The sequence below is a fragment of the Euprymna scolopes genome, chromosome 19 (assembly GCF_053919585.1).
Source record: "Euprymna scolopes isolate OS-2025 chromosome 19, ASM5391958v1, whole genome shotgun sequence".
In the NCBI taxonomy this organism is placed as follows: domain Eukaryota; kingdom Metazoa; phylum Mollusca; class Cephalopoda; order Sepiida; family Sepiolidae; genus Euprymna; species Euprymna scolopes.
In genome coordinates, this window is record NC_136500.1 from 59,979,036 (window position 1) to 60,000,298 (window position 21,263).

At 33.4% G+C, this 21,263-nt stretch overlaps 2 protein-coding genes across 7 annotated transcripts in view; both read left to right on the plus strand.

The window, feature by feature from the left end:
- Window positions 1-21,263, plus strand: part of LOC145303651 (uncharacterized) — a 637,407-nt gene that overhangs the window by 99,739 nt on the left and 516,405 nt on the right. The gene's annotated exons all lie outside the window — the stretch shown is intronic.
- LOC145303647 (uncharacterized) overlaps window positions 1-21,263 on the plus strand; it is a 47,184-nt gene that overhangs the window by 20,699 nt on the left and 5,222 nt on the right. The window contains exons 7-11 of one of the 2 annotated variants that reach the window (XM_080145204.1): window positions 2,327-2,435; window positions 4,459-4,638; window positions 9,780-9,879; window positions 12,478-12,660; window positions 14,679-16,247. In XM_080145204.1, the coding sequence (XP_080001330.1) occupies window positions 2,327-2,435; window positions 4,459-4,638; window positions 9,780-9,879; window positions 12,478-12,660; window positions 14,679-16,247 (2,141 nt within the window). The remainder of the gene's footprint in view (window positions 1-2,326; window positions 2,436-4,458; window positions 4,639-9,779; window positions 9,880-12,477; window positions 12,661-14,678; window positions 16,248-21,263) is intronic. The other variant, XM_080145205.1, reaches the window with a different exon arrangement.

A 21,263-nucleotide genomic window follows, 5' to 3' on the forward strand; every position in this document is an offset into this window, starting at 1 on the left:
GTTAATAGGGATAAATACACAACTACTATTTACTCATTTTTGCAAAGTTTTTATTCTTAATTATTTTTCTACTGGATCATTTTTCCTAATTTTTGGAATTTATACTAATTTCGACATGACATTTAAGTATGTAATAATGCTTTCACCTAAAATGCATTTGTTTTTAAATCCACTATTCTGCACAAGCACTGAAAATAGTTTAAAATTTAAAGAAATTTAAAACTAAAAACGCCTATTTTGCAAAGATAATCTAAAAAGAAACTGCTGATTTGAGGTTATCAAATGACATGGTCTCTCATCTTCAAACATTAATTTGGAAAGTGTCAACCCCCACATGCACACATACAGCATTTAGTATCCTCAAATAGTCACTCATTTAATATTAACCATGCTAAATGTAGGTTAACTTCAGTCATGTAAAGGGAACTGATGTGTCAATAGGATTATGCACAGATTAGATGAAAGAAATTACTATAACAAAAAATCTTTATATATGCTATATCTTTACAAAGCCGCAATTCACCCATGTATAGAGTATTGCTGCTACATCTTGGCTGGTTCATCTACCACTCTTAGACAGGGTCCAAAAAAGAGTCCCCAATCTAATGTGTTCTGTACTGTTAGCCAGACAGTCATGTTCCCGACCCACCTCCCAGATCGTGAAGATCAGTAAGCTTTATTTCTACACCGATTTCTAATCACAGTACCCGAGGACTGCGTGAGAAAAGCCCATAGAGTTCACTCAGAAACAATGACCACCTTGCGATATCAGTAGACATCAGGCTTAAATCTCAACTCCAAGTTGAGTAGCTGATATTCAAGTGACAAGGTACCACAAAAAAGCTGATTAAGAAACCATGAGCGAATTTATCAGAGATGCTTGATGGACTAATATCTTTTCTCTTCCTGCTGTGTCATTGAGACAATCAAATGGTAGAAAACAAGCATTGAAGCATGTTTATGTTTTTGCAGACTTTTAACTTTTTCCCACATAAAAGGATATTTAGTTCTCTCTCACTACAAGAACTTAGACACCAGGGTCAGAAAGTGGGATTAAGAAGTCAATGCCCCAAAGGAAGGGCATTCTGACCTGCAAAAATTGCCTGGGCAGCCCTGTCCATATTCTACGGTGAGTGCACCTCAGATGATTACCAATAAACTAACCCCTCTCAATGAGAGAAGGTAAAGCCTTGAACGGTGGACCTCCTAGAACTGCACAGAACTAAACTCCCACCGTAAAATCAACAGGGAATGAATTATTACAGGAATGGTCTAATCTGTTGATTTGGGGTGACTAGGATAAAAATCCCTAGCCGCATATGTTATGTTCCCACATGGAAGTATTATAGCAAGTTTCATTCTCCCCAATGGTTCATTTCTACTAGGGCAGTTATCATTGCACAAAGGCAGTATTCATTATGCCTGTTCGTTTATTATAAGTCAAGTACAAATATGCAAAAATATATAGATGTTAGAAATCATTGTAAGAGTGAAATAGCCACAGCCAAAAGAAGGCATGCCAAAATAACCAGAAAATGCATAGAATCGCAGAAGATAAGGATCCCTGATTTTTGGAAAATATATAATGATGTAGTAAATAAAGGACAATCAGTAATTCTTTCACTATCCAACAACCAGGAGATTGCTTGCACAGCAACTGAGAAGGCTGAACTGCTTGTCCGGCGATTTGCCTCTAACTCCACCTTAGACGCAGCAAACAACTCCCTCCTAAACTTCTCTATCCCGACTGAAGCCACACTTGATAATCTAAAAATCATCTCTTTTCATGTCCATGCTCAATTATCAGCTCATCAGTCTCCTCCTACTTTTTACTAAAATTAAATCATTGATCAATCAAACACTAGTCCTCCACCTTGCAAAAGCTAATTTTTTCTCTGACCAACAGTATGGATTTAGGCAATACTGTTCTACTTCAGATATTTTAACGGTCATCTCTAACTGCATATATATTGGATAAGGCAGGGAAAGCCAGAGCTGTAGCCCTGGATATATCCAAAGCCTTTGACAAAGTCTTGCATGAAGGGCTCCTAAAGAAAATTATATGGGTTATTTGATTAATTTAATATTTAACGTAATAACCGATTTAATATTTTAATTTTCAATAATAGTTATTGATTGCAAAATACTCTATATTTATATTTTGTGTATCCTAAATTTTCTGTAGTCATTTGTGTCTTTTCCCTTATTTGTTAAATTTTTTGATTTGGTCTTGTAGGCTGTGAAAATATGTTACACCCCTTGCCACCACTAATTATCTCCCATTTAGAAGACTTGGTTTCAAAGTTAATTCTTTTTAACTTTTCAGTTATCCTCCAGAGAAACGTTTTTTTGATATTACGGTGCCTGGACCTTCTCAAGTGCGTCATGAAAGTGGGAGCAGCCAAGACGGTAGTCATTTAAAAGATCAAATTCCGGTGAGTAAAACTTTATTTCTTATTGAAATTATTTTGTTGATTTCATGTTTGACAATGTCAGATAATGAAATCTTTTTGCTCTTAATGGCAGCTGTTTGATTGAATTTCAATCTATGCCCCCCCCTACCCTCCCCACTGTAGAACATTCACAACAAACACTCATCTAGCTACAACCATTGTCAAAAAATATCCCTTATTCTCTATCTGTGCTTAAAATTAAATGAAAGTTCCTCGAGCAAGATTATTCTCTTAGAGCTTCCCATCTGTGGAACAAGTTACTATGAGCATGCTTCCCAGCTAACTATAACATGGTTGTTTTTAAGTCCAATATAAACAAATTCTTATTGAACCATCCTCTTAATCAAATTTGACCCAATTTCCACCATTACTAACCATCATACTGCTGCCTCACCAACCAACTGACACTCATTAACCCTTATCCTTGAATGAGCTTTGGGTCTTGATAAGTGATGACTTCCTAGTATATATATATATAATAGAAATTTTTCCAATTCTAATCTAAAAAATGTTTCCATTTCTAATTTAAATGTTTTCAAAGTTGGTGTTATCTTTTTATCTATAATGCCAGCTTTGTCTCTTCTTCTGACGAGAAGCATTCAGCTTCAAAATGCGATAGCCTAAAGAGGGTTCTCCCTTATTCCTCCTTCTGTAACTCTTATTGAATTTATAATGTAATAAAGTTCCTATGTAGCTTTATGCTTTATCTTAACTTATTCTCTCTCTCTCTCTCTCTCTTTTTCTCATATATATATATATATATATATATATATATATATATATATATATACATATATATAGTGATTTCAAGCTTATGAGGATTTTTTGAAGCATGAAAATGGTATACTTTTTGTATTTAATATTTTATTTTTTTCTATTTCAAGGGGTCTTCCGCTCTTGTTCATGAAAAAGTATCGGAATAAAAATGAAAGGCGTTGAAAAAAACTGCAAATTTGTGTTTTGGACAGTGTTCATGTCTGGCAAAAATGTTCGAAAGAGTTCATGTGAATTATTTTCACCGTTTATGGAAGAAGAATGTTGTATTTTTTATTTAAAAAATTTTTAGCAACCAATTAGTGTTCATTTCAACCGGCAAAGAAAAGACACATAGATTTCAATATGTATAATAAATAATTAGGAACTGAAACAAATGTGTTGAACAGTAAAAATGATATCTTTAATAGTTCTCATAATATTATTAGTATTAGTTGAAACAAAAAATAACAGTAAAGTAATAACAACAATGGTGAAATTAGTAAAAAAAGACGAGAGAGAGAGGGTTATTATGACATTATAATTAGGGCTGTGACAACAGAATATTCTTTTCATTGTTTTGACTCTTGAGTACATATCCGTTAATATTTTATATGTTTTTATATAGACTGATGTGGTTCTCAGTTGATTGACTGTATCTTACTGTGTTGGATATATACTTGAGAGTCAAAAGAATGAAAAGAATATTCCGTTGTCACAGTGCTAATTATAATATACTGTGATTTTGTGATGTTAGAAGAGACTATAAAATCACAATGTATTCTGACTTTTTAAAATAATTTGGATTTGTAATCCATGTAAAAACATGATTAACAAATGATTATTGATGTTAAAAAATTATATATTTAATGATATATAAAAAGAATATTATATGCGGTCTAGTTTAATAATAATTTTTTGTGAAATTCAAATATAGAATATGAAGCTTAGTCTTGAGTGGAAAACTTATAATAGAAAAATCATTGAAAAAGAAATGGCAAAAGTAATAACTCTATTACAGAAACGAAGGTTAGGGGCGATTAATTTTTATTTTTAATTGTAAATGTCCCAATCAAAAATTAGCAGTATCAATCCAGTTAGCAAAGCTTCAAATTGTAAATCCAGAGAGAATCAGCAATTGTCCTCCTCTTATGTCAAGACGAAAAACCATGATTATGCAAAAAATATTGCAACTCTTTGTACATTATTTTTTTTTTTAAGTTAAATTTGAATTTTTGTTTTATTTTTAAAGACTTTTGTTGAGAAAGTTATCACTGAAACAAGCCTGGCTGAAGTTTTGGCGGAAACTATTAATCGAAAGTTAAAGGGTGATACCAAAAGTGAGACGACAACAAAAAATAATGAAAATAAAAGCATGGAAGATGGACATAAAGTTGATTGTGATAAACTAATGGATGAAATCATGCTGACCGTAAGTAAACCAGTTTTTGTTATAACATCTAATAAAAAAGCTAATTCCCCTTTAGAAAACAGTTTTGCACCTCTGACGAAGATTAAAATCAAGATATAATACTACTAAATCTTATGTCTAGAATACTTGTTTCAATTCTGATCAAAATTTATAACATGATTCTGATTGTAGATGTTTAAAATTTAAGAAGGTTGCCTTAAGAAGAAATTGAAATTTAAGAAATCTTACTGAATTAGTGTCTAATGAATATGGGTCAAATTTAATGCAAATCTGAAATATTTGAATTTTCAAATAGAAGGTTGGTCCATGTAATAACTCCTAAAAATTCATTAAAATACTCCAAAAAAACTGAAATATGGTGAATATTTATTAACTGATGCTTAATATCTATTGTTAAAATTTCACAAAAAACTGGTGGTATCTAAATTTTCGCAAAGTGCTGCCATCTTCACTTTGCTCCATTTGCATAAACTAAAACTAAATATACCCTACATTATGACCCCTATGTCTAGTCACTGTGCTCTGAAATTCATAATGATCAGTTAATTAGTTTGGAAGTGAATCTTATACAGAAATATATAATCTGATCTACATCAATGATCTACCAAAGCACATACTTAAATCATTCGTTGACATCTATGCTGATGACACAACCATCTATGGCAACACATCAAAGGCCGTAAATGACAAAGTTCTCTCTAATTCTCTCTCCTCTGATCTTGAGCACGTGGTACAATGGGGGAAGAGGTGGCTGGTCACTTTTAATTCATCCAAAACCAAGCTTCTATCTTTACATCATCAACGCTCTGATCCCCATCTGGCATCAATTGAAATGGATGGCTCTCGTCTTGGGGAGGCTCCATGTTTTGACAAGCTTCTGGGTTTGACCTTTACTCCTGATCTGAAATGGAACACGTACATCAAATCTGTTGCCAGAGACGCTGGGAAAATGGTGGGATCCTTCTACCGCTCCAGAAGATATCTCACTACTGATGCAATTCTCTACGTGTATAAAAGCCAAGTACGTCCAAGGATGGAATACTGCTGCCACATCTGGGCAGGAGCTGCTAAAATAGCCTATCTTGCCTTGACAGAGTACAAAATAGACTTCGTGGTTTAGTGGGGGATGCCCTTTTCTCTTCCCTGCAACCTCTCTCCCACAGAAGAGACGTTGCGAGCCTGTCTTTGTTTTATCATTATTTCCATGGCAGGTGCTCGTCTGTGCTCCAATCCCTCGTCCCCCCCTCCACGAGAAACACCCGTCTGGCTGAAACTACTGTCAATAATTTTTACCACTCTTTATCTGTGCCTAAATCAAAACGTAGATTCCATGAGCAAAGCTTCTTTCTTAGAACTGCACGCCAGTGGAACTCTCTGCCGCTTGCCTGCTTCCCACCTGACTACAACTTGGATGTCTTCAAGTCCAACATAAACAAACTCCTGACAAACCGCCCCCTTAAGTAAGACACTCTATCTAACCACCCAATACTAATGATTACTACAATACTATCTTATTGATTACTGTACACGCAATAACACTTATCCCTGAGTGGCCTTCGGGCCTTGATAAGTGGTGAACCCCATGTAAAAAAAAAAAAAAAAGCATGTCTGATTGAATACGACAGAGTTATTCTGTTTTCCAATTTTTCTGGATATCTTTTCCATTTATCAAGCGGTCATTTTTATTTCAGCTGGCGTTATGTATAGAATGGTGCGCAAACATTGTTGTTCAACCATATTCTTTTCAAGCGCTTTCTATCTCAGTGCGTCCAATTATCATCAGGAGAGATTAATTATTTGGACAATTATCCTCATCTTCTAGTTGTTGTTTTCACGATGTTTCGGCCAATTGTTGTTGTTATTGTTTTCTTTTTTTTTCTTTTTCTTTGAGGCTTGGTGTATTTATAATTTTTTTTTTTTTTTTTGGTTATAAAGGTGGGTGCAGGAAGGTTAGGGGCGATTAATTTTTATTTTTAATTTCGATTTTCTTATTTTCTTATTTTAGAGTTTATTTATTTAGTTTCTTGTTAGTTATTAACTACTGTTAGTATATTTGCCCTGCTGTTAAATGAGATCCAGTTAAAAAGGGGGTGTAGTTTTTTGATAAGTATGGTTTCTAGTAATTTTAGTAGTCGTGTGCAGTTGTTAATGTATCAAATTTTAGTATTGTTAGTTAAGATGTTTCTAATGTTAGACGACGGTAGTTTTTTATCATGGGATGTTAGGTGTTGTTTTATGGCACTATTGTCAGCTTGATGATAGGTTAGTCGTCAGGAGAGTGTTGTTGTTGTGTATGTATGCATCGTATGAGTTTTTAGAGTGGGTTCGGAGACATTTTTAAAAGAGGCAAATAAATTCATGCACTACATTAGTTTGGTTTAGTGTGGTGTTAGTATTGTTATTGTTTTTAATTATTAAATTTTATATCTATCGGCACAGCACAGGTTGTCAACCAAATGCTGGCCAATAGCAGAGTTCAAGGCTGCAGAAGGAGGGAGACTACCAGACCCCATCCTCCCTTGTCTGAGCTTCGATTTGTGTTTATTTGTTTACGCTGTTTATGTACACATGCACAACCCGAAGTCGTAAACCGGATGTTGGGTTACAACACTTTTTACAAGGTCATTTTAGTTTTATAATTATATAGATATATATACCACTTTTTTGACAATTTTCTAATATCTCAGTGACTATTGATCAGAATTTAACAAATGAAGGCTTGTTGGAAAGATAATAACCTGAATTGTGTAGTGGACTATGTAATATTTGCCCTTAAGGTCACACATTAAGGCGATTATCCATTATCCAGAGCCTATTTTTGGCACTTTTTTACAGCCATAAAATGTTTCAATCATAGTCATTTGTTTTCCTTGTTTTTCATATGAATTACAAAATATCTGATATTTCCCCAAAACCTCTGGCCTTGATGGAGAGATTAAAACTTGCTGTTATAGTTTCAAATGATCTGAAAGAACAGCAAAGGAAGACCTGATTCCAAATATTTCTCATATGTTATATCTCCCTTCATTTGTTTTCATACATAAAGTGAATTTCACAGTGTATAAGGATTATTTGATACTGGAGATATTCATAATCGTGCCCTATTTCAAAAAAAGGAGAGATATAACATATGAGAAATATTAGGAATCAAGTCTCCACTTACTGTTATTTCAGGTTATTTAAAACCATAGCAATAAGTTGTAGTCTTCCCTCCATCAAGGCCATAGGTTTTGGGGAAATTTATATATATATATATATTTGTGTGTGTGTTTCAGAAGTCTTTCATTTTTTAAAACTATATCAAAAAAAGTTTTTAGTCTCAAGGTCTTAATTGGAAAATTCAAGTCACTCAGTCTCTTGTAATTGCTACATTAATTAACTCCTAAGAATTTACACTAGTCTTCATACAGAAGTATAATCTTAATATTTTTGTAGGAATCATCTATGATTTAGGGTTTCCAAAGGCTTTTAACTGGCCCATTTAGTTAATATTTTGTGATTAAATTTTAATCCCAAAAATTTTGATTAAAGTTTCAACTGTAAATAAATATTGTAGCAGCTGCATGACAGATCTATTTTTATATGTATGTGCAATATTGTGCATTGTGTTGAGTTATCATTCAGCTTTGTGCATGCATGCTACCTAGACTTATCTAACTGCAGAGACGAGAGAACACTGCTGCATAGATTCAGCTTTAGTTCTCTTATAAGATTTTGTGACACAACATCCTATCCTGTTCTCATCCTTTGCCAAAAGCAGCCAAACAAGATAAAATTCCAGGATACCACATTCTGCTTTTAGCCAACACCAACCTGCCGAACAACTCTCTTTATATTCCAGTGTTCCTTTTGAATAAAATTGTTTTATAGTTTAATGAAGGTGTTGAAGTTTTTTGTGGAAAGTGGTGATCATTTTTCTTATTCAATATTCAATTCCAGTCAGATGCATCCAGGTGTAGCTAATTCTATGAAATTACTGTCTTCATCCTAACATGCAATAAACAACCAAAGTTATCCTTAAAATACCATTATTAACACTGTGATAAAATACAAAAACAAAAATACATACATAAGCTATTAAGATATATCCATTTTTTTGTGTCTATTATTTGCTTCCTCCACAAGGGCAGTTCAAATGTGAAGAAGATGCAGTTCTCCCCAATATCGGCACACTTGATGAAAAAAAAAAGGTTGCCCTAGTGGAAAAAGATCTCATCTCCTCTTACTAAGGATAGAACAGATATTACACTTTGAATCATTTATTTGCTAAGAATAATATAATTTTAACAAATTAGACTCAAGAGCTATTAAAATTGTGGGGTACATCCTCTCTATTCTATGCTTAATTTGATGCAACAGTTTGACCCTTTCATCCATATGCTATATTTTCTTTCTTTTGTCATTTATTCATCGCTTTTACTTCTGCACATGTGCAAATCTACTTGCACTTTCTTACATAATAATGCTTTTTGATGCTATCACTTTCTTTTTGTATCCCTAACATTTTTACTGATTAATTTTGGTTACAAATTGAACAATGTCTAATGAAGGAAACGTGCTTGGCTTGTATGGAATGGACATGTTTCCTCCATTAAACATTATTAAATTTGTAACCAAAAACGGCAATAAAAACCAGCAGTGTATAATAGACTAGAAATTCATTTTGATAAGTTATTCTAAACTTTCAACCTATGATTCTATCATCGGTTTTCATTAGATCATTGAGGTTAAGAAAGTTGAGCCAGGTCAGTACGAGATGGGTGACATTTTAGGTATACCAGGTACTATATGTAGGGAGATGTTGACACCCTCCTGCAAGAACTGAAAAATCTTAACATCATCATCTCCTTTGACTAGGATATACATATGACTGGGGATTTCTTGTAAATTTGATATTCCCATGAAACTTCCTTCTTCTTCTTCTTCAAAAAAAAAAAAAAAAAAAAATGAGCCAGTTCAATTCGCCTAGGGTGAATGCCACTGGTAAAAAAAAAAATTTTTTTACTTCAGTAGTCACCACAATACCACATTTATTCGATGGGCTACTTTACTTGAAATTTAAAAATCTACTTCTCTTTTTGGACTCCTCCTCTACGTCCCTGCAGATCATTGACTAATACATTTACTTTTTTATCTTCCAGGATTTCCATATGACCAAAAGTGATATTGATGAGGTTATTCATCAAACGAGTTCAGCAGGAATTCCTGTTCTTGATGATCTACTGAAATTGTTTGCATCGGGTAAGTTCTTTCCAAAATCTACATCTTTTTTATCTTTTTCACTTAAATCCTTAACTCAGCGTTAAACACACTGACCCTTCAGGTTTGTTTCAGCAAAAAAAGAAACGACTTTTTGTAATATCATAAAAATGTTCTAATGAAAAATTCATATTAAATATACTGTAAATATTCTGCACATTATGGTAGGAAATATTGTAAAATTTTATTTAGAAAAGATGTAATTTAAAAAAAAAATTGTTAGGTTTTAACAAATAATACTAAATTTCTATTCTAATACAATAAATGCACTTTTTCACAATAATAATTTTCATGGATTATGAAAATCTTAAAGATAAAAATCCCTATTATATAAATACAATGATTATTAAAAATCCAAGGGCAAATAACTCGGTGTTAATCTGTACAAACTGCCCATGCATTGCACAGGATATTTCATTTTAGTTTTAGAAATATATGAGGTTTGTTCAAGAGCTATTTAAACTATAAATATTTATATAATATGAATAATATATTAAGTTTTTTCTGTATTCAGGTTTTATTATTTAAAAAAATTTTTTTGATTTAATAGTGAGTCAGCATTTACCAAGGCTTATGAAGGTACAGGTTAATGATATGGATGAATTGTCAGTTGAATGATGAATATTATAGAAGGATTGAAAATCATGAATGGAATGAACAAAATGGTTTATAACAAGACATTGTATTTGAACATGACCTTGTAGCTCCTTAGAAAATAATCCCATGGTAACATATTCCACGGATAGGAAATTGCTTTAGGTTGTATTAATGAGCAACCGAAGTATTAATTTTGTTCAATTTTTGAAATGTTCAAAAAGTATCAATAGTGATTTTACAAATTAACTAATAATGCCTGTATGGTTTGATATTTTTTTATTTTTTTATTTAATGAGGTATCAACCCTTTCTGTAGATTATTTAATGTTGAGGCTGTACCCATTGTAAATAGTTTGTTATGATTCCTTGAAGACAATTTGTTATTTTAACCATAGTGTCATAGTCGATGTTAGTAAATGTTATTACATCACTTGCCTTCGCCAATGATTGAAGTATCTTCTATTTAACATCAATTTTCCCTTGTTTAAGGGCCAAAAGTTTTGTGATACTATGCAAGCTCACTCTTCAGTTTTCATAGCTCAACAAATTAACCATCTTCAAATTCCTCTTTGTGTAGTTTTATCAAATCATTTGCTCCTATATTTTTTTCGGCTGACCAATCTTACTCCGATTTAAGACATCCATGCTTCTGCAATTGTGTAAGGGTAAACGCTCTACATGATCATACCAATTCACCCTAAAAATAATATCTTTGCTAAGTAAATGTAGTTTTGTCAGCAAATCCTCTGACCAGATATTGGAGATCTATCTAATTATGAATGTCACATTGAATTGCATTCAAGCAAAAGCAGACAGGATGAAAGCTCGGCAATCACTGCAATACAGCACAGCTGCTATATGACATTCCATATATAAAGAGGGATAGCTTTGAAGTGTCCATTTCTTCAAAGCATGAGATGTGTTCAAAAAGTATTCTAGACCAAAATTGTATTTACAAAGATAAAAATATAAATCTAATGTATAAAAAAAGTAAGTCAGATTCTCAAAAAATTACACTTACATAGAATTTCATCCAACAAATCTAATAGCCAGTTATTTATAAAAGTTTTTAATCTATATTCTTGAAAAGCATCATTTTTAATTCCAATATATTTAATCAATTACACTCTATATCCTATGAGAATTTTCTTTCTGTAAAAGACTTTATCCTGTTATTTGGCATTTACTTTCATTAGCTAATCATCTGTGTTTATTAACAAGTGAAATTACTGCTTTCATTGTAAATGTGAAATGTTTTAATAGTGTCCCAAACCTTTTCCTTGCACAAGTAATAAGCATTTTATTTAATTTTCTTTATTAATTCTTTTTAAAACAATTTCTTTATTCATTATTTCTAATTTTATTTTTTCCTATGATGAAATTTGTATACTTTTACCTAGGTAAATCACTTAATAATACCTTTTATTTCATTTATATATCTGGGCTTTATTGGCAACCATTTTCTGTGTTTCTGTTTATTATTAACTTTATAGCAAACATAAGCACATTTTTTTTTTCTTTTATGGAAACGGCTTCAAACACGGCATGAAGCCACTGGATTTAAAAAAAATAAAAACAAAAAAAATAATACAACAATGTCAAAAACTTGCCAACGATAAGTGTTAGATAGATTCTAACCCAGAAAACAGTAATTCTTCTTCCTTTACCAGAAACATTGTTCATTGAATGTAAGGATTAAAGGACAAAATAAGAGAAGTAAAAGTTGCAAGTCTACCAAAAGTAAATCCAAGATTCACTTTCTATTCTCCTTAAATACCAAAACCTAATGATGATAAGTATTACCATATTGTTATTATTGTTGTTTACTTCTTCTTCTTCTTCCTTCTCCATAGTTTGTTTTTCTCTTTTCATTTTTTCTTTTTGATTACAATTAATGGCCACCATCTCTAACCCTAACCCCAACCTCATGACCATTTCTTCTATCAATAACAACTATCATATCCGTTTTTCTTCTTTCTTGCAGTTTCTGAAGAGAAAGATCCTCTTTGTGATGAGGATTGCTCTGAACCAACCTATGAGAGCATGATATTCGAAGGACTAGACACATGTTCACAGTCAACTCAGAACAAAGATATAAAACTGGTGACCTCGGAAGATGATCTTTCTAAATCTGATCTCAAGTCACCTACTAAATTAAATACATCTGGTAATTAAACCATTTACTGTAATAGCATTGGTACCTGTTCTTTTTGCTAATAAAGTAATATATTTTTGGAGCCAGTTGCCAAATCAGATTAAGAACAACAGTCGCATAGAGCATTTTTAGATGGAATTGGATTAATTAAGAAATAATGGCAAATTAGGAATTAAGGAGGCATTTTCAGGAAGTTTAACAGGATTTTATCTGTATACCAGCAGAGTTACCATGAGTTGTCTTGGATTCTAATTTCCATAAGTTACATAGATTACAGAAAATAATAAAACTAAAACTAAACAATCTGCTTAATATTGTAATTTAAATGTCTAAACTCATTTTGAAATTTATTCATTCTACTGATTCTATTGTTGACATTGGTTTCCCCGGTATTGTTGGTGATTCTATTTGTTGGCATTGGTTTCCCCAGTATCTTTCTAGTTAGAAATCTTTAGACAAAAAGATATTGGGTATTTACAAGAGGGATCATGTGAAGGTTGCTAACATCCTAAGGGAAAGTATTTCCGGAGAACGAACTAGATTCGAACTTGGAACACCCAGGTCATCAGTCTGTGTTGTTGATCACTTTGCCATCATCACCTTCCAGTAAAAAATAATGCTCTGGTGAGGTTTGAACTCATAAACTTTGTCTTTAAGTATGGCAAGCTAACTGATTGGTCCACAACAGCAACTATGAAATTATGATGCTAGTGAATTCATAAATCAGTCTGTTTACTCCCCCCCCTTCCTCCCTCTTTGGAGGCAAAAGTCAGTTAGATATACTAAAATGAAAATCCCCAAAATATTAGAATAAGTTAACCTTTGGTTGCTAAGTTACAATAAAATTATGTTCTTTTTGACTTTTTTGGACTCATCAGTTTTGAGTTACAGCTTATCCACCTCCCTCCTCCCTATAAAAATGCTAGTCGTTTATAAAATTCACAATTCTTTTTTTTAATCTACTATATTGGATACAAATAAATGTTGCTTAATTAGACCGTCTCTTATAATGAACTTTAAAGTAAAGAAAATGCAGAAAAGTCTTTATGACGTACATACTTGTCACAGGATAAAGATGGCATATTCTAAAAATCATGTGATTTGATAAAATTATTTTATCTTATTTTCAGAAAATCAAATTTTATGCAGTGCTTGATGCGAGAGAAACCAGTCGCCATATTTGATTGAATTCAAAATTCATCAATGGTTACCTCCCCCTTTACAATCTCTCCAGTAGCAACCACTAAAAATCGTAAAATTTGATTTTCTTAAATAAAGAAAAAATCATTTGATCAATTTTTGTGATTTTGGAATCACATCTTCATGCCGTGACAAGTAGGTACACCATTAAGGTTTTTCTTTATTTTTGTTTTCTTAAATAAATGCAAGTCTGACTATGCACCAAATAAACACTTTGGACATAATATTCAGATGTACACATCCACCTTTTATCTGGCTTGCTATATTTTGCCAATAAATTTGATTTGAATTGAATTGTAAATTATGAATCATTTCTAATAAATACTAGTATTGGAATGATTAATCAGAATTGGGAATCAGAACTTTTAGTGATATCGGAATTGGAAAAATTTGTGCCTGTTTTCCAATGTAAAAAATAATTCCTTTAATTATCTTCTTTTATTTGATTTTGTTTAAAACAAAATCTTCCACTGCTGGTAGTAATACTAAAATAATAAATCTTTATTGATCTTAATCTGTCAGTAAAACTAAAATTATAGATCCCCCCCCCCCCAGTGTATTTTTACATTTAAGAAAATATATACACATTTAACATGTGTTTTTATGGTAATTGGGGTAAACATAACAACTTTATGGTTAAATATTTAGAAATTTGTAAAGAATCGGAATTATAATTGCATCTGAATCGGAGAAAAATATTGGAATCGTCCCATCACTAATAAGTACCATGTTTTAGCATTAGATAATCTAAAAGGATTGCCATATCATAAATTTATTTATTTTTATCATACTTCTCTGTTTATTAATTTTTATCTTAATTTTATTTTTAGAAGATGCTTGTGGGCAGAGTTCATTAAGCAAACCCTCAACAGCATTCCTCCAAGTGGTTGATAAACTTTGTTCAAATGAAACTTCAACGGAAACTTCATCCAATTCTGCCAGTGAAGACCTGTCACTAAAAACATTTAGTGCAAGTCAAGAAGAAGACCATAAGTCTGTGAAAGACCCTGCACCAAAGATAATTTCCGATTCAGAATCCCTTGTTAAGAATCTTCAAACAACATCTGTGAACATAAATTCTTCGGATGATTCCAAAGTGCATCAAACGGATTCAAATGCCAAACAGGTTTCTATCCCAAATCCGCCCAGTTCGTGCAGTAGGCGTTCAAAAGTGTTTTCTAAGGGGAAAAGTAGAAAGTTGGTTGCAGCACCAATTTTAAGTTCTACAAATCAAAATACAATATCAACTCTTTCCGATTCTTCATTGACTTCTACGATTTCTTCTCCAGCAACAACTGCGACAGCTGATAAACCTATTTCTTGTCCACTTGCTGGTGATCCCCACTCTGCTATGACCACTTTGACTTCAGAATCAACTACAGAAAATACGATAACAACTAATTCATCCCATAATAGTCCTGCTATAAGTGTAACATCCACAAAAACATCTTCCACAAATTTGACCTGTAGCTCTGTTGAATCTGTCCCGGTTTCTGTTTTGTCCGAGTTATCTGTAAAATGCTCTACTGCTACTGCTGCTAGTAAGTCTTCATTCAACAACCCAACAATAACAAGTACAACAATACCCTCTGCTCCTTCATTGCATCAAACAGATACTAACCTTGCTCTATTAACACAGCCGTCTTCACTACCTGCAGATAAACCACAAGTAGAAAAAGTCATCTCTGCATCCATTTCTGAATCCAGTTCGATTGTATCTCGGATAATTGAACCTGAAAAACCAGCCTTCCTGACCAACTATTCTAAACGAGTAGCCATTCTGACCAGTTATCCTCAACCACCAGCCCCCCTGACCAATTATTTACAACCAGCAGCCACGCTGACTACTTATCCTCAACCAGCAGCCCCGCTGACCACTTATCCTCAACCAGCAGCTCCCCTGACCACTTATCCTCAACCAGTAGCCCCCTTGACCAACTATTCTGAACAACCAGTACCTCAGATTAACTATCCTGACCAAACAACCTCCTTAACAAACTATTCTGAGCAAGCAGCTCCTCTGACAAAATCCTATCCTGAACAAGCAGCCCCCATGACTAACTGTCCTGTGATGTTTATCATTACACCTACCAACGAGACTCCACAGCTACAGCCGACCCAGGTGCCTGTCTTAGACAGTATACCACCCAATTTAGCCTATACAAATATCCAGTTGCCTTGTACTACTAATAAGATGGCCATGGAAATGGTACCGCCAAATTCTGTGTGTTCACAACCTTCATCTCAAAAGATTGCTGCACCAAAAAACACTCGAACTAAGTCAAGAAAACCCCGGGGCCGTCCAAAAAAAGATCTATGCCAGCTAAAACCCACACAAAAAAAGATATATAATATTGCTCCAAACAAAAGTCTGAGCGCCTTGCAGCTTTTAGATGCTGGTAAGTTATTTAAATTCAGTTTTTAACTTTCATATACAAATTACATTCTATGCATTTTTTTACGCATTTTTACATGGCAATAACTTTTGCACTCTTTTTTTTTTTTTTTTCCTAAATATGTTAATGCAAGTGAAAGGGTGCTTGTCAATAATCTACTTCCCCCATGAAAAAAAAAAGATAAAGAAATCTGTTTGAAGTTCATTCTTATGATGGAAAGAAAATATCATACACCAAAAATCATGTAAATTGGTCAAGTAGTTTTATTTTTAAATAAGAAAATCAAATTTTGTGGCGAAAATGAACAATGACAATATTGTGACATTATCTTGAATAAAGGTTGAATAAACCAGTGAAATAAATCCAAATAATTCAAGCTTGCAAAATTTTAGAAAGCCTTTTTAACATGGGAAGGAGGGACATTGAAAAAACTAAAATTCCCTTAAAAATGATTTTCTTTTATAAAAATAAAATTACTTGATCAATTTAAATGATTTTCAGTGTATGATATTTTTTCTGTCACAGGTATGTACATCATACACATTTTTCTTCATTTGGTGGGGGTCCTGAACAAGTGCCAATAAAAGTACTCCCATAATTAATTCATAGGATCAACTAAGTGGATTTTTGCACTCCATAATATTGCATCAGCTGAAAATTTTTTTTTTTTTATATTCTTGTTTAACATCTTTAAGATGTATGTATGTAAGAAAGAAATGAGATGTACTGTAATATCAATTTCAGCCTCCTTAAAATTTATCATAGCTAAATATTAAATGTACACCCCCCCTCATTTCTCTAACAATGCATACGCTCTTTTCATATGCGTTTATTGTGAAAATAATTAGATTATTACTTATGCAGAATACGGACCATGCTGAAATAATGTTATTTAGAAATCTATTCTTAATATGGGGAGAGGAGAGTATTTTGTAACTATTCTGTACTTTCACCTAACAATTTAATAAAGAAAAGGATGCACTAATTCAAAAATAAACAAAAATACAGAAACATCTCTATGGTGTATGTACTCATCATGCCACAAAGTTGTTATATTCTAAAAAAAACACGTAAATTAATCAAGTATATTTTTTTTATTTAAGAAAATCAAATTTCACAATTTTTAGTGATTAAGTATTTTTAGCAGACATTGATGATTTCTTACATTTAGAGAAATAGATAAATCTCGGTAGTCAAATTGAGTCGCCCACCTTTGAATGTTCATGCATTCTAAAAACATATAGTACTTACCACCCCTCCCATCTAGCTTGTCAGAAAATTTGATTTTTTTAAATAAAAAAAAAAACTATTTGATCAATTTACATAATTTTTAGAATAGGCCATCTTCATTCCGTGATGGGTATGTACATCATAAAGATTTTTCTTTATTTTTTGTAATTCATTTTTGATTAAGCATAATTTTATATAGGAACCAACAAAAGATATTTATTTGTGGACTATTATCCTCATATTCATAGTTGTTCTTTCACAATGTTTTAGCCAACTATTCCTCTGCCGTTCGTCAGGTGGTTAACTGTGATGGGATAGGAATGCTGAAGTTAAGCAACGTTGTGTGACTAGTACCAGGTGGGTGACCATTTGGGAAGGCTAGGCGCTGTATGTACTGCGCCGAGTCATAGAAATTTTCAGGTTGGTATCTGGGGGTGCATTAATTCGCTGGGAGAGATGCATCCCCGGTCTTCGTTAGGACATGCTTCTAAAAGGAAACTCTAATGTAAAAATCTGCGGTCTACTGTATACTCTGTCCTATGGCAGTCATTTGCACTAACAAAGGTTGGCAGTAATACACAAAAAGTGTAGTTGGTTCTACACAAAGCCTTCACCACTATAAATAAATCATCTGTGTAGATTTCAAAACAACTTAGTTGTTGTGAGGAAGGCTCATACGTCAAAATCGGTGGGAGAGTCCATCATCATATAAAGAAAATAGTACAAAAAGGACATTCTTTGGTTGCTTTTCTTTTGAAAAAGAGGTGTTATTCACAAAATATTAAGACCTCCGCCATCCTGGTTATATTAAACAGTAAGTTCATGTTTACTGATTTGTATTGTGATTATCTTGAAAAATAAATGTATATATGAAGTTAAAAAAATAACAAAAACAAATAAGATCTTTCATTTGTCCATCACACTAATACAACAGTCTGTTCCCTACATTGCTATAGCCTTCTTATACTCCTTGATATCTATTTACCAGCAATGATTAAAGCTACGTTTATCTATTTTATATATATACTAGCATTTCAACCCGGCTTTGCCCGGATGTTTGGAGGTGTATTCTGAGCAAAAAAAAAAAAAAACGGTAAATTTTTTTAACTTTGACCCCTATTATGACCCCTTAACAATTATTGTTTTGGGCTCAAATAAAGTTATTAAGTTAGATCCACGTCCAAAAAATTGACAGAGTTATTGCGTAGGGAAATGTACACAGACAGAAAGACACACAGACACGCCCAAGGAACCTATATAATTTCAAGTGTTTACGGCCAAAATTGTCGGAGAAGTTTGGTAGAGTTCTCAAAGGTCAAATCGTTCAACTTTAACCCCTTAATCGCCAAATTTCTGGCCGAAAACCGATCACATTGATTTTCCCAAATCTCAGTACCCTGTATATCAAATTTCGAGTCTGTAGACTAAAAATTGACAGAGTTATTGCGTAGGAAAATGTACACACACAGACAGACACACAGATACACAGACATGTTCACTTTTATAGATATACTAGCATGGGTGCCCGGCGTTGCCCGGGTATTTGGAGGTGTATGTTGAGCAAAAAAAAAAAGCAGTCAATTTTTTTAACTTTGACCCCTATTATGACCTCTTAAAATTTATTGTTTTGGGCTCAAATCAAGTTATTAAGTTAGATCCATGTCCAAGGAACCGATATCTAAAATTTCAAGTGTTTAGACCCAAAATTGTCGGAGGAGTTTGGTAGAGTTCTCAAAGGTCAAATCGTTCAACTTTGACCCCTTGATCACCAAATTTCTGGTCAAAACTGATCACATCGATTTTCCCAAATCTCAGTACCTTGTATATCAAATTTCGAGTCTGTAGACTAAAAATTGACAGAGTTATTGTGTAGGGAAATGTGTACACACAGACAGACACTTTCACTTTTATTGATATACTATCGGGGGTACCCGGCGTTGCCCGGGTGTTTGGAGGTTTGTGTTGGTGGGGGGGTGGGGGAAGATTAAAACAACACTGTTAAAAAAAAAAACGTTGGCCGGTTGTTTGGAGGTGTAAAAGAAAAAAATAGTTTTAGTATAAAGGTAGGCTTGAACTCTGAACATTTGACATGGAGGTGGAAAGGAAATGAAAAAAAAAACCTGCGACCTAACCATCTCGACCACGGGAACAGATGAATTGATAGGTGTGTTAAGTTGCCGTTTATAAACCAAAATTAGCAGGTGCGACAATGTCAAGTTGCGGAAGCCAGTTTCTGTTTTCCCCGCTATGCGGCGATCAAACAATAAAAAGAAAACACAAATAAATTAACGTAAGGCAAACGAACAATGAAAACAGAAAAACGAACACGTGAAAAATAGCTTAAATAAGCCTGTTTCGATATTAAAATTTAAAAATTGGTGGGTACCCGGGTGTTTTTGGGTGTCACTAAGAATAAGCGAAGTAAAAAAAAAAAAAAAAGCAGAAAAACGAACGTTGCATAAAAAATGGCTTAAATAACACTGGTTCAATATTTAAATTTAAAAAATCGAAAAAAAACCAAAACATCTCACACCACGATTCAAACTCAAAACGTTTAGATAATGAACCAAGGCCTTAACCAACTGAGCTAACATGACGTACATGAAATTTGTTCGGTTTTTCAACTATTTAAAGTAAATCAGATCACGACGTCATCTGACGCATGCGTAGAATCGGTTATTGTCACGAGAGGACCGGTTTTGTTGGCCCCCCCCCTATCGAAAATTGTCGATTTCGGGGTGAAAAAGTTAACGTATTTGGCCAATTTTTCGATATTTTTCGAGCAAAGGATGGACCTTTGATGTGATACCAAGTTTGTGAATTTTCGTCGCGTCTGTCGAAAATTTTTAGCAGACATCCAAACATACATACATACATACATTTTCGCTTTTATATATATAGGACTAGCGGGGGGGGGGGCAGTACCCAGCGTTGCCCGAGTGTTTGGTGGTGTGTGTGCTTGGGCAGGGGTGAGTTAATCAAAACATAAGAATAAGCGAAGTAAAAAAAACTAAACTAAAAAACAAAAAGAGAAAACATTAATGAGGTCAAATAGAAGTCGGTATCATATCGAAGCTCCATCCTTTGTTAAAAAAATATCGAAAAATTGGCCAAAAATGTTCATTTTTTCACCCCGAAATCGACAATTTTCGACAGGGGGTGGGTCAACAAAATCGACCCTCTCGACCAGTTCTACGCATGCGTCAGATGACATCATGACCTGATTTACTTTAAATAGTTGAAAAACTGAACAAATTTCGTGTACGTCGCGTTAGGTCAGTTGATTAGCGCGTTGGTTCATTATCTAAACGTTTTGGGTTCGAATCGTGGTGTGAGATGTCTTTTTTTTTTTCGATTTTTTAAATTTAAGTATTGAACCAGTGTTATTTAAGCCATTTTTCACATAACCTTCGTTTTTCTTTCTTTTTTTTTTACTTCGCTTATCCACCCCCGACCACACACAGAAACACCCAGGTACCCACCGATTTTTTAAATTTTAATATCGAAACAGGCTTATTCAAGCCATTTTTCACGTGTTCGTTTTTCTGTTTTCATCGTTCATTTGCCTTACGCTAGTTTTTTTTGTGTTTTTTTTTCCCGCTTAAGTGTTAACGTTGTTTTCTTTTTTTACTTCGCTTATAACAAACAAACCTACGTCGTCGTTGTCGTAACGCTCAACGACTTCCGGCTGCGCACATGTCGATTTGGTTCTTAAATAAATTCAAACATCTTTCACTAACTTATTCTGGCTGGCCGATTTTATTTTCAAACTTTGCCCCAGGGCTTCCG